The following is a 13,809-nucleotide window of genomic DNA, read 5'->3' as shown; positions in this document are numbered from 1 at the left end:
TATCGTTCTCTCCAGCAGCTCCCAAACCAGCACTCTTGATAGATACTGCCTGTCTTCCCAGATGGGGAACCTGAGCCCTGAGAAGTTAAGGAACTTGGCAAAAATCTCAGTTACAAAGTGACCTCATCAGAATTTGAACGTAGCTCTGCTGCTTAACTTTGTTTCTTAATCCTTTCAATACCGCACAGCAGATGAGAACCTTGAGACATTAGCTTATGCAAACAGATTCTTTGGTCAGGTCATTCAGGACCTGAAATTTGTTTTCCAGGTCCAGTTCACATCAGGGTGTTTTGGGTTTAGTCGAGATGGATTCGGTCCCACTGGTAGTAGGCAGACATTCTTTAAAGACATGCCTAACTTCTCAGCTGAGTCCTCCTGTTGATTTTTTTATTTTATTTATTTTTTTTGATTTTTATCTTTTGACCCTGCATCAGGTCTCACACACATGCCCTCCGGTACTCAGCGATCCACTAAACCTGAAAACAGTCTTGAGCTCAGGGAGGCAGGTGGTCCGTACCTGTGCTAAGGGCAGAAAGCCTGGCTTACTATGAAAAAAAAAAAAAGTCTACCTTTTCTGTTTTTGAGGGCCAAATCCTATAAAGCAAGGCCTCGCGGGCATTTAAATGCCCTCCCTCCGAACAGATGGCTCTTGTTTGCTGCAGAGCCAAGGGGCTTGCCTGTAACTGGCTTGAACAGGTCCCTGCTTCCCTACCGCAGCTGGGGCAGCTCAGCACCTGCTCAGCTTTACGGCGCGCTTGGCTTGTCTGCCTGCACCTTCCCTGAGATAACGAACTCTAAAATTCCACAACCCCCTCAAAACAGCTAATTTGGTGGTAGAAAGTCTTTAAATCTAGGCCAGCAGGTGATAGTAAAGAAACCCAAATAGAAGGCAAGCAGCAGGTGCTAGTTCTGTCTAAAATTAAGTTAGAAAATTCAGACTTTTAAGTTTCAGCTTAAAACCACTTGTTTAATGTTTTCTCCTGCATTTACATATAGTCTGAGTTGCTTGGAAACCCTGGTGGCGCAGTGATTAGGAGTTATGGCTGCTAACCTTAAGGTTGGCAGTTGAATCCACGAGGTGCTCCTTGGAAACCATGGGACAGTTCAACTCTGTCCTATAGGGTTGCTATGAGTCAGAATCGACTTGGCAGCAACAGGTTTTTTGTTGTTTTTTTCAGTTGCTTGTTTTTCTGAAGAGTACAAAAACTCTTCACGGTATGCTTTCTGGGTAGCATCTTGAAGTAATTGGTTTAGTGGCCTGACCTTTGGAATAACTGAGGTGCATGGTCCTAACTTAACTTGGCAGAGGCAGTCACTCTCCCCAGTCTGCACTCTTTAATAACTGGCATGCCCTGTCCTTTTAAATTAATCTTTTAAATAGGTAATATATCACATGGATAAAATTCCAAAGGTCCACAAGGGAACACAGTGCCGTCTCTTGTGCTGTTCTTGGGGAGCAATGCCCCTCCCTGAAGGAACTGGTGTTACCAAGGTCGTTGGGTGTGCTTCCAGAGATTTCCCTGTGGTGTGTAAAATCAAACCGAGTGAAAGCATTCCGATGTTCTTAGATGCGCCAAGTACCTTCCTTTGCAAAGAGCCAAATTCCCTGGAGAAAGGTGTGGCGTCTCCCCTCTTTGGCTCAGGAGATGCAGGCTAACACAGGAAGCACTTCTAATGATGCGGGCCTTTCATTACGTCATTGGATCCGGGGTGTGGGCTCAGAGCAGCTGTTGGCAGCAGCTATTTTAGGCTGTCCTCAAGCTCCTCATTTTTTGAAGTAAAATGTTAATGCAGAGACTGTGGGCTTGTCAGGCAGCAGCATCTCACGGGATTGTTCGTGACATGGGGGAAGTTCTGGGGTGGAAGGGGCCACTGCACTCCTGCAGCCTCTGAACCTGACGGGGGTCTGTGTCTTGGCTCCACTGGTGTCCCTGTTGTAGCTTTCAGCCCCACTTGTCAGCGTTCAGCCCCTTCTTAGCCTCCTCTCTTAGCAGATCTGTTGTGTGCTCTGGGAAACATGACAGGAAGAAAGTGCCTTCTAACCCCAAGCCCTGCGCCCCTTAGCCAGCCCCAGCTGCAACAAGGCTCGACGTCTGCTGGTAATGGGTGACCAGGAGGACAGTTCACCTGAAAGCCACGATTTCCCCTAAGGTGCTTGCCATGGAAGCCAATGGCCTTTGTGATTGTCAGAGTAACTCAGTCTTCTTTGGAGGTTCAAAGAACTCAGGTGCCAAGAAAAGAGAAACTTTACCTGTTGTAGGTAACATTCCGTCAAAAGATCAGGCTTGCAAAAATAAGCTACGTTTTTATAACTACACCAGAGTGTTAACTAATCTTAACTCTGCAAGTGGGTCTCCTCAATTACATTCTGGGGTGCAGAGGCTTCTGAGTTCTTAAGAAAGGGTCTTTAAATCCACAAGAGATTGGATTTTTATCCTACTTTAATAAAACCTTTTGGCTAGGGCAACCAAAAAGGATAAAGGGGCAATGATGAAATGATCATTAGTAGAAAAGGCTTGGCCCACGAGGTCAAAATGTTTACATCGCTATTGATTACTGAGGAGGGAAGGTGGTTATTTTTTCCATCTTCAAAATGACAGGTGGCAGGGCACTATCTTTTAAAAAAAATTCTGTGGTCTAAAATGACTTCTCACTGGTTTGTGTCTCCCATCTGGGACGTTTCCTCACCATCAAGTGCTTCCTCCCAGCCTGAGGCTACCAGAGCACAGCCTCCAGGGGAGGTTGAGGAAATGTCCCTCTTCCCACAGTGGGATCCTTTCAGCCTATGAGTAAGGCCAAATGGCCTAGCAAGTTGTTTTTTGGACAGGTGTGAGCCACCTGCCCCTGGAGGGAGTCTGTATGTGAGCCCTACAGCCCTACACATGGGCGCTGTCAGAGCAGTTCTTTCCACTGCCTTCAGGAGCCACAAATAGTAAGGTCTCTTTCTAAAGAGGGATAAAGAAAAAAAATGTTCCAAGGGCCACCGCATTTCTCAAGTGAATGAAAAACCACAGACTGTTTCGCCTCAAAACAACATATTCCAGTGCTGAGACCCTACTACTTGGGGCTTTCCAATTAAACATACAGTCTACCCCCAGAACAGAAACGCTCCAAGTCCAAGAATGATTTTTTTGTACAACTGTTTATACAAAGTCAACAAAGGTAAAACCGCATCAGGGGAGGTCTAGGAAAACACCACCTCACAACAATGGCACTTAGGAATGCGTACTGTTACAATGAGGAAAGGGCCATGTTATAAACCTTAACCGAGAACTCAACTCACACTTCAAAGGAGAGAAAACAGGAAAAGAAAGGCTATGTTGGGTCATTTATTCTACTTCTTGATTCACCGTATAAATTAGATCTAGACAGTACAAGAGCTCATGCTGGAGCGAAACCCTCCTGAGTGCAAAGGCTGAAGTCCGAATTTTAAAATCTTGAGAAAAAGGTGAACTCTATACAGAGAAAACTTGGCAGAGTGTCTTACTTCAACTATAATTTACATAATTCCACAACATGCTTATGTAACTTCTGGCCATCCAAAGCAGACTCCCAACCTCCAGTTAAACATGCTCTGGAATGGAAGGTCCAGCCCACTTTGTCAGATCCGGGACGTCTGTCGATGAAGTTCAGGTGAAGTTCTCTCCTACCTTGAGGAAACCATGAAAGTTGGCAATCTCCAAACAATAAAAACATTGCTATGCATTCAAACCTTGGCATAAATAACTTTTAAACAATTTGTACAAAAATAGTTCTGCGTAACGTAAGATGTAACAAAACCAAACAAAAAAATGTGTTGAGACGGCGGCAGAGATGTGGTGTGTGGTCCACTTTACGAGGACACCAGGAGCCTCAGAGATGTCGGGAATGAGGTGTCCAAAAACAGAAAACCAAACGCCACCACCAAAGACTCCTAAGCTCATGCTAAAATGAGACAAGTTCTCCAGAGCCCATCCTCCACCGATGGGAATGTCTTCTTGCTCAAGGCCGCCATAGAAATGGTCCAGAAAGCAGTGCAGTCACGGTTCAGAAAGACCCAAGGAAAGGGTCTGGCTCACTCATTCCAGAAGTGGCTGGTGGGACAGCTTTTTCCTTGGCAAGACTTGCAAAATGGAATCGTTCCCGTGGTTCATTGTTCCGTGTTCCAAATGAAAATAAAATCCCTCCTTTTTTTGTAAAGTCTTTCCCCCTCCCGCACCATCTCCCTCCCCCCACCTGCCCAGTATTTACATACTTGACCTTGGACTAACTCAGTTTTTGCAGGAGTTTTTCTTCCACTTGCCCAAACTGGACACTCACAGACATTTCAGCTATGAACTGCTCACAGCCTTCCTTGGTGACTTGCTTGCAGTACCTTAGGTCAATGTGACAGATATTTCCACAGCGTTTGAAGAAGGACAGGCACTGATCAGTGACCTTATTGCAGTCTGCAGGGACGAGGAAACAATGTGCGGTGAGACAGTGCGGAGCCCAAAGGCCCCCAAATCCCAGGCGCTCAGCGTTCGAGAACGGGACACAGCTCTGAAGCATTCAAGCCCCCACTGCCCTCAAGAAAACGGCAGGTGTTTAAAAGCTCTCTTCTCCAAACAGGGGTAGTTTCATCTACCAATTATAAAGACTAAGATATGCCTGAAAAACTTTCAGACGGTCGCAAGAGAAAACCACGTTTTATACGTAGGTCTCCCTACCTGGCTTTTTTTTTTTTAAAAAAACAAAGACAGGATCACATGCAATGTGGTTAAACAGCTTGCTTTTCCATCTGGTATACTACCGATGCACATTTCTCTCTGTATGAACATTTCTCTCTGTGCATCAGTGCACACCTAGCTGCTTATTTCCTGCAGATAAATCCCCCGAGAGAGTGGCTCAGTCAGAACAACTGCAGGGGCATCTCGCAACCTGTCCCTTCATCACGCTTTCTGGCCCATGGGCATTTTCTCCTGACCTCATTCCTGGGTGTTCTACCTGAATCCTAAGCAGAGAGCTGGAGAGGTTCTGTCTACCAAAAGCAGAACAGAACACAGACTCCTCCAGCAGCCCCTCCGCTGTGGACTCACTGTCTGACTGTGGGCTTCTGTCAACTTGTACTTTTCTTCTGTCGTACTCTTAGAACTGAATCCAGTCAACTGGCTGAAATGCCACTCAGCATCCAACTGAAACTTGGGGTCACTGCTCTGGGCCAGACTAGTGATTCCTAACTTCCTCCCGGGGTATCAATGTCAGGCCTTTGCCTAGCATCACTAGCATCCGCACTTTCATTTTTCCAGTCAGTGGAGCAGGAATAGAAACAGCGAGGCAAGCTGAGACAATGGGTAAGAACCTGTGCTATCTAATGTCATCGGAGTCCTTGCAGGTCAGCAGGTGGTTGGCGTGAGGAAGTACGAGTCAAAGCCCAACACCAGTCAATAATAAACTGGACGCTTTTGTAGAACTAGCCCCTTCAAGCCATCTCCTTGGGTCTGCACAAAATTTTTACACAGATACTCACAAATTCTTGGACGTAAATTTCAGATAGTGTAAATGTAACAGTCTCATGATGGCACCAGGATTTTATAAACTTGGAACAAATAATGTTGGAAAACTGAATAATACCCATAGCCACTAAAAAATGATGACTGGACAATTAGGTAACAGAAGAAGAGAAAATGAACAAGGATGCAGACAAAAACAGATGCTTCAAAAGATACATCCTAGAACTTAACAAACAGCCCAATTTAAAAAATGGGTAAAAGACCTAAACAGACATTTCATCAAAGAAAACACACAAATGGCCAACGAGCACATGCTTAACATCATGAGTTTATTAGGCAGATACAAATCAAAACCACAATGAGACGCCCCCTTCACTCCCACTGCCATCAAGTCGTCAAGTCCAACTCATGGAAACCCTATAGGACGGAGTAGAACCGCCCCGCAGGGTTTCCAAGGAGTGGCTGGTGGATTCGAACTGCCGACCTTTTGGTTAACAAACGAGCTCTTAACCACTGCATCATCAGGGCTCCTCACTCCCATTAGGGTGGCTAATATCAGCAAGGATGTGGGGAAACTGAAACATTCCTCCATTGCTGGTAGAAATGTAAAATAAAATGGTGCAGCCACTGTGGAAAACAGTTTGGTAGTTCCTCAAAAATTAAACAGATCATATGATCCAAGCAATCTACTCCTAGGTATATACCCAAAAGAACTGAAAGCAGGAATGCAAACAGATACTTGTACACCAATGTTCACTGCAGCACTATTCACAATAGCCAAAAGGTAGCAACAGCCTAAATGTCCATCAACAGATGAACGGATAAACAAAATGTGGTACATAAATACAACAGAAAATGAGCCACAAAGAAAAGTGAAGTTCTAATACATGCTATGACATGGATGGACCTTGAAAACACAATGCTGAGTGAAAATAGTTAAAAAAGGACAAATGTTATATGATCCCACTTACATGAACTATCTAGAACACGCACATGTACAGAGACCAAAGTTTATTAGTGCTTCTCAGGGGTGGGAGGGAGAGGGAAGGAGGGAATCACTGCTTAGGGGGCACTGAGTTTCTGTTAAGGGTGATGGAAAAATTTGGAAACGGACAGTGGTGATGGTTGTACGACATAATGTATGTAATTAACATCACTGATTTGTATAAGTAAAAATGGTTGAAACAGCAAATGTTTTGTTATATATACTTCTACCACAATTAAAAAAAAAAAAAGATAACAAATTAGGTTTTTCCAACAGCATCCTTTAATCTAACTAATCCCTCCAATATTTCCCCCCAAATGGCTGGCCCTCTTACAATCTTACTGCAGAAAAATGAGGATGCTGTACAATGCTATCACAAAATTCGTTCAGAAAAATCATGACCCCAAAATGCAACATTTGCTTCATTCTAAGCTCAAGTACATTAGGGATTTTGCCAACATAGGATAAAATACACTTACTTCCACAGATGTGTTTTGCTTTTCACTCTTTACTATTGCCGTTTTGGCCCCCACATTGAATAGACCTTTTCCTTGGATGAGAGCACGGATCCTCAAATAGCTTCAGAAGTCCCCACACTGCCTGACAGACCACAGTGGCCATGTGACCAGACCACACCGTCCATCAGGGATGGGACAGCCTGCTCATGGCGTAGGGGAGGCAGGCTGGTTACAAAGGTCTGCGGAACCAGCTGCAGGAACTCTGAAGCCAAAAAGTGGAAAACTGTCTTCCAGGCCCGGGGACCAAGGACACTCCATGGCAAAGCCCTCCTTTCTCTCCAGCTCCCTTGATGGAAGGGTTTTCACCAGAAGAACTCTGGCTGGGACCCTCAAGTAGGGGGGTGAGGGGGCTTCTAACCAAAGCTGCTTGCCAAAGACAACTCTGAAGAGAGCGAGCCCAGGCCAAGCAGTGATATCGGTACAAGACCTAAAGACGATGACGTCAGCAATTCTCCTAGAGACGACCTGCACAGACCACTCAACCACTGTGTCCACAGCATTAGGCTCCCCGCATGTGCACAGTGCTTCCCATCACCTCCCAGGGCCTCACTTTCAGAGGGCATGGGCAGGGAAGCATTGACTTCTGTCCATCGTGAGTCTCCTGTGAAGACCACTAATCCAACAGATGGAAACAGGGACCACGTAGGAGAAGAAACACACAGAAGTATCCTTACCATTCACAGGTAGAATAATCTCTGGACACAAGAAAACAAGAGCAGGCCACCTGGCACAAACTCAGAGAACAAAATACAACTTATAAAATTAAAAATACTAGGTTGGATCACATGACTGTCTTTCAGCAACATACACTGCAATTTCGCATGGCCTGACCTGGTAAGAGCACACGTGAAAACTTCACGTGTGGGTGCAATGAAGGGCTGTGGAGGAAAACTCAGAAAACAGAGCAAAAAGACAACTAGGTGGAAAACAGAAAAGAAAGTTAGAAGATTAAGTCCAGAAGGAGAAACCAGAAGGGGAGGAAATTAGGACATTAATTCAAGAAAATTCCTCAAAACTGAAGGACACAGATCTCCAGCTCAAAGGGCTCATGCGAGCACTTGGCACGATGGACACCACGGACTCCCTGCAAGGCTCCTCACCGAAAATGTTGGAAAATTAGAGCTGAAGAAATCTTCCTGCCAACGTTCAAACAGAAATTGATTCACTGAAGGATGAAAACAAAACGGCCTTCGTCTCTGGAAGGCAAAAGACAGTGGGGCAATGCCTCCCGATTTCTGCAGAAATGTGGTTCCCACACTAGAGTTCTACACCATCAAGTAAAGGTGAGGTACGATAAACACAGGGTCAGACACACAAGGTTTAGAGGATGTCACCCACCAAAGTGAAAGAGTAAGCCACCACTGCCTCCCTAAAACTGATATGAGATCAAGGAGAGAATCCAACACAAGACAGAGGTAAAGGGAACCTCCAGATGGCAGAGGAAGGCAGTCCCAGGATGCTGCTCTCGAACGGGTGAAGGAGTCCAGAAGGCAGAACAGAAAGGAGGCCGGGAAGAGACCAGGAGAGAGGTCTCACACAAAACTGGCTGGTACCTGGTGAATTTGAATGTGGAGCTGGAAGGAGGATTCAATCCTATTGTAGAGATTGCTCAGAAAACTAAGCAAGCAAAAGTGAGGCAACTGTTAACTCCAGAAAACAAACTGTGCAAGAAAGGAAACAAAGTCATAGTATTGATATTTGGCTCGACGGTGAACAATATTTACATGGGCATAATAGGATAAATGGTAGTAACTTAAAAAAAAACTATGACAATTAAAATTGTAAAGATGAAGAAAGCAAAAGGGAAAACAGGAGATATACAGTATTAAATCTTCATGGTCTGTAGTAGAAAATAAACAAATATACAATGTCTAAACAGAAAAAAGAAATGAAGAACAGCAGCTTAGGCTTGCTATTTGGAAATATGGAGGTAAATACTGGAAGAAAGATCTAGCGAGTTTAAAGTGGTTGCCTCAGGGGGTGAGAATCATGGGGAATGGGGAGGGTAAGGCAAGGGACTGCCTTGGGCACCCAACAAATATTTCTAGAATGAAGTTCAGCCCAAATAACAAAAGTAGACAACTGCAACTTCATTTTGTCACTAGCCCTGATCCTTCAACCAAGTCCAAGGATCCTGAAACATGTCTATCATCGTTTTCTGGACAGACTTATCATCACTCAACTAAGTTATATGGATGGGAGGGAGAAGAAAGTAAATAAAAAAAACCTCAAAGAACCTAGAAGAGCCTGGGTATAGAAACATACTCTGATAAGCCTCACACTCTTAACAAGAATGCAGAGATTGTCTGTACTGAGATAAAAAGGAGAGCTGGATGGATTGTGTGGTAGAAAACAAAATACACACGGTTATTTACACACACTCCACGTCATGGACTGCACCAGGGATGGAATTGGTACTGGTGTCTCTGCTACATGTCACAAGTAACTAAATTAGAATATAATAAAAGGAATTAATGCACAGGAAGTACTTAGAGAACAGGGCCTGGGACACAGTAAGTGCCATGGAAGGATCAGCTATTATTACTATTATTTGTTTTTAAATGTCCTATAGTGGAAGGAAAGAAGAGGAACCCTCATTCTCCTACCATCCAAACTTCCCACGATGCAGCATGGTTGGCTGAACAGTATCACTCAGACACGAATGTGGGATTCAAAAAGCGGCAAATGATTAAACATGTGAACCCTGACAAAGCACAATATCATAATTCGACTGAGTCAAAATGTAATTAAGTTAGCAAGGGTGTCCTTTATTACTTGGTAATTTCTAGAAGCAAATCACAGTTTTTTTGTCTGCCTTATCGAAATCTCACATAGCCTATCCCGACCTCCCTAAGCTAAAAAAATGCTGCCTCTGCCCACCTCGCCACACACTATGCCCTGAGTTCTTAATATCCTCTCCAGCCCCTCAGCAAGCAGAGGGGCTTGGGGATTCTGAAGAGTGCGACGGACACAAAGCAACAATGGAAAGACCTGGGATTTTCTGTTTCCTCCAACGACAGAGTCCCCTTGACATTACGGGTCAGGCGCACACGCACAGCCACGTCATTCGAGCCTGTGTGAACTGGCCTTGCATCCCGTCCCCAGCCCCCGCATGGCCACCAGGCGCCAGCTCATTCATTGCTACCTCAGGAACCCTTCCCTGCCCCTCATTTTGGGTCCGGAACCAGTTGTGTCCTCATGCTGCTAGCACTTTTTTGTAGCAGTCATTACAGATCCAACAGTAACTTATTACTTGTCTGATGTAGACTAGGCTGCATGGCTCTCTGGCCCTCTGGTCTCTCCTAGCACTGAACACCATCCAGAGCACAGAGGCCACTCATTTCCATTCAGTGTGAAGCTCCCCACCCTCCAGGTAGCTGGGCATACCAGGCAGGAGGCCCCCACTCACCTGACAGGTTGATTTCTGTTAAGGAGTCTCGGGTGGTGGTACCCACGGCGGTGAGCAGATTGATAGACTGGTCAGTGACGTGGTTACAGTAACTGAGGTGGAGCTTGGACAGCAGGGGCATGTGGCGGATGATGAGCCGCAGAGAGGCGTCCGTGATGTCCAGGCCTGCCAGGCGCAGCTCCACGATGTTCCGGAGCTTGCTTCGATTGTCCATCTGACCTGGTAGGACAAGACGGGGAGTGGCAACATGTCACCCTGACAAGGAAGATGTGGTTAGACAGACATGGCCCTCAAAAGACCTACCGGCTAGATGCAACACTTGAATTCTGTTTAGCCATAGTGTTCCCCAGAAATCAAAACTAGTTCCAACTTTTAAAAATCAGAAGATTTTCAGGTTTCCTGAGTCTCTGAGTGGTACAAGGGGTTAAAGTGTTCAAATGTTAACCATCCAGCAGTGCCTTGGAATAAAGGCCTGGTGATCTACTTCTGAAAGGTCTAAAAAAACAAAAAACCAAACCCGTTGCCGTCGAGTTGATTCCGGCTCACGGCAATCCTATAGGACAGAGTGGAACTGCCCCATAGAGTTTCCAAGGAGCGCCTGATGGATTCGAACTGCCACCTTTTTGGTTAGCAGCCATAGCACTTAACTACTATGCCACCAGGATTTCCCTGAAAAATCATAGCCATCCAAAACCCTATGAAATACAGTTCTACTGACACACATGGTGTTACCATGAGTTGGAACTGACTTGGGGGCAACTAGTAGAGTCCCTCGAAAAATCCAAAGATCAAGAAACACTGAGCCCCCAGTGGGAGGAGAAATGGCCTGGTGTCTCTGGGTTACACTCCTCACTCAATGAAGCTGTTGGCAAGGAGTGACAGTCCCGGCACTTGACCTAGGAGGGCTCCATCATCCTGTGAGCCCTGTCTAGCCATGCTGATCTCAGTGCCTGGTGCATGCAGAGTGGGGTCTCGGGGGAGCCAAAGGAGCCTGTGCTCCCTCCTAACGGATGCCCATAGAATCCGAGGCTGACTGAGAACACAGCAGCCCACACTCATCCCTGTGTTCTTGGGAAAAGGACTAGTCAAGGACTTCACAGCCAGGGAAGGCACCAGATGGCGTCTGTGGTCAGATCAAACCACATTGCCCGGCCACAGCTCCCCCGAATGACCCCCAGGGCCTAGCCCAGCCAGGCCACTCACCTGGCCTGTTATCCGTGGGAGGGGACAGGAGATCCCGCATCTGGGCGTCCTTGAGTCCTTCCACCCACTGCACATCCAGGGTCCGGAGCAGTGGACAGCTGGAGCTGCAGAGGGCCGAGACTGCGATCCATGAGCAGCCAGACAGCACCAGGTCTCGGAGCCCTGGGTGACAGGGAGGGGGTGGCAGGTCAGGCACTGCCCCCTGGCCTCGGCCCCACATGACTCATTTGGGGTCCAGCCGAGGGCTCACCAGGGAGCCGGTTGATGAGCCAGCTCAGCTGCTTCTTGGAGATGTTGGTCCAGCTGAGGTCCAGGGAGACAGGCTGGCGCCGAATGATGCCACTCAGCATCAGGGGTGTGATGGACTTGCAGTGGTTCAGGTCGATGCGGGTCCACAACCGCTTATCGCAGCACCTGGGCCAGCCAGTGGGAGGGGGCTGTCAGGTGTGGGGCATATCTGGAGGCCCCATATGGCTGTGGTAACTCTCTCCCACCCACCAAGCTCAGCCCTCCAACCCCTCCTCTGCCACCACAAGCTCCCATGAAGGCAGCAGCAAAGTCCCCATCAAGTTGTACTGTGTGCCTGCTGGGCCTCTATGTGCCATATCACAAACCCACCCTGTGAGGAAGACATCACTCTGTGTTCACAGATAAGGCTGCTTGACCTGACCAAGACCAGAAAGCTCATGAATATCAAAGCTGGGATTAATTACATCGATAGCAAAAGGTCCTGCTCCTAACCCAGGCAAAATCTGTAACACAAGGCTCATCTGGGCCTTAGTGCATCTTCCAAGAAGCTAGGTCCAGAAAGGCAAGTAGGTGCTCTCCTCTCACAAGACCAGCCTGGCCTGACTGCCGTGGCCACCTGGGACTCTTTATGGAGGGTAATAAAGGTGTTGTGAGGCCAGTGGAGCAGGCCACGAGTGACACATTACATCTGCTGTGGCTACACGGGTGGGGCACGGGGATACATGCACCACACAGTCTAAGCCTTGAACCCAGAACCCCAACCTGGACCAACCCACATGTGAGAAAGCAGCCAGCACCCTGCTCACCAGCGGTTCCAAGTCCTGCAGACCCGCATGCAGACACACAGGTCTGGGTGGCTGAGGTAGCTGAAGACGGCCATCCACACCTCCCTGTGCATGACATGGGCCGCCCCGTCATCCAGGGGCAGCGAGTCTGGTGGGGGGCTGATGGGGGGCGGCCGGATCACGTGCCGCTCCATCTGGATGCACTTGGGCGGGGACACAGAGGGCGGGGGCCGGGAGATGACGCGGGGCGGGCTCCGGAGGCCCGGGCCCAGCTGGTGCCGCAGCTCCCGGGGTGTGCCGTTGAGGCCCTTGCTGAAGCGGTGGGGGCGCTCACAGAAGCCCAGGGGGCGCTTGGGCTCCTCGTTCTCGCTCTCGGGCTCGGATTTGATGGGCTGGTGGTTCTCATTGGCCAGGCTGTTCTCTGTCTTCTGGATCTCTTGGTTTAGCTCCTTGCTCAGCTCCTTACTCAGCTCCTTGTTGGGAAGCCGCCGTTTCCGGCGCATCTTCACCTTCTTCTTCTCCTCGGGGCCCTCCGTGCCCTCGGTGCTGGGCCCAGCCGTGGGTGAGCTGGAGCGTGAGTGGTCACTCTCCCTGGACTTGGGGGGTGCCTCAGGCAGGTCATCCTCTGGCTCCTGCTTGAAGCGCCGGAGCGGTTTGTTGGCTAGAGCCATTCGGTCCTCCGCGTTCTTCCAGGACCGCCGCTGGGGGAAGAGATGGGGGGTGAGCCCCTCAGGACTGGGGCCCTCCTGACCCTCTGCCACAGGACCTAGGGCTCAGGGAGGGGAAGGGGAGACAGTACCTTTTTCCTGAAAAGCTTATCTTCTTTGCCAGATTTTAGCTGTCACAGGAAAGAAAAGATGCAGAGCTTGCTCCTAGAGTTCCTGGAGTCTGGTCCCCTCTATACCCAGCCCACCAGGAATCCCAGTCTCAACAGTAGGGGTGGAAGGGAAGCCTCCACAGAGCCCCCTCTTCCTCACATCTGACTATCAGATGGGGAGGGTTGGCTGCTGGTTTCAAGAAAGCAGCTGGGAAGTTGGAGTACAGTTGAACTGGTCCCACCCCTACCGACCTCCCACCCCGGCAGACCCAGAGATTTGGTGTCTCCCATTTGGCTCTGGAGCCAGTTCCAGGGCCTTTAGGCATTCCCAGTCAAACCTTAATGGCTAGACCACTGGGAGGAGAAAGCCGG

General features: G+C 48.0%; 1 protein-coding gene across 12 annotated transcripts in view; it reads right to left on the bottom strand.

Annotated features, from left to right (window-relative positions):
• Positions 1-3,309: 3,309 nt before the first annotated feature.
• The window catches only part of KDM2B (lysine demethylase 2B), a 155,779-nt gene continuing 145,279 nt past the window's right edge, over positions 3,310-13,809 (bottom strand). For all 12 annotated transcript variants that reach the window (XM_064272160.1, XM_010599861.3, XM_010599862.3 and 9 more), the window contains 6 exons: positions 13,420-13,458; positions 12,642-13,321; positions 11,837-12,000; positions 11,587-11,748; positions 10,384-10,602; positions 3,310-4,427 (listed from right to left, as the gene is read on the bottom strand). In XM_064272160.1, coding sequence (XP_064128230.1) covers positions 4,246-4,427; positions 10,384-10,602; positions 11,587-11,748; positions 11,837-12,000; positions 12,642-13,321; positions 13,420-13,458 — 1,446 coding nt within the window. In that variant the 3' untranslated portion in view covers positions 3,310-4,245. The remainder of the gene's footprint in view (positions 4,428-10,383; positions 10,603-11,586; positions 11,749-11,836; positions 12,001-12,641; positions 13,322-13,419; positions 13,459-13,809) is intronic.

Source organism: Loxodonta africana, chromosome 19 (genome assembly GCF_030014295.1).
Source record: "Loxodonta africana isolate mLoxAfr1 chromosome 19, mLoxAfr1.hap2, whole genome shotgun sequence".
Classification (NCBI taxonomy): domain Eukaryota; kingdom Metazoa; phylum Chordata; class Mammalia; order Proboscidea; family Elephantidae; genus Loxodonta; species Loxodonta africana.
Note: the sequence above shows the minus strand (reverse complement) of the source record. Positions and strands in the feature narration are given on the sequence as shown.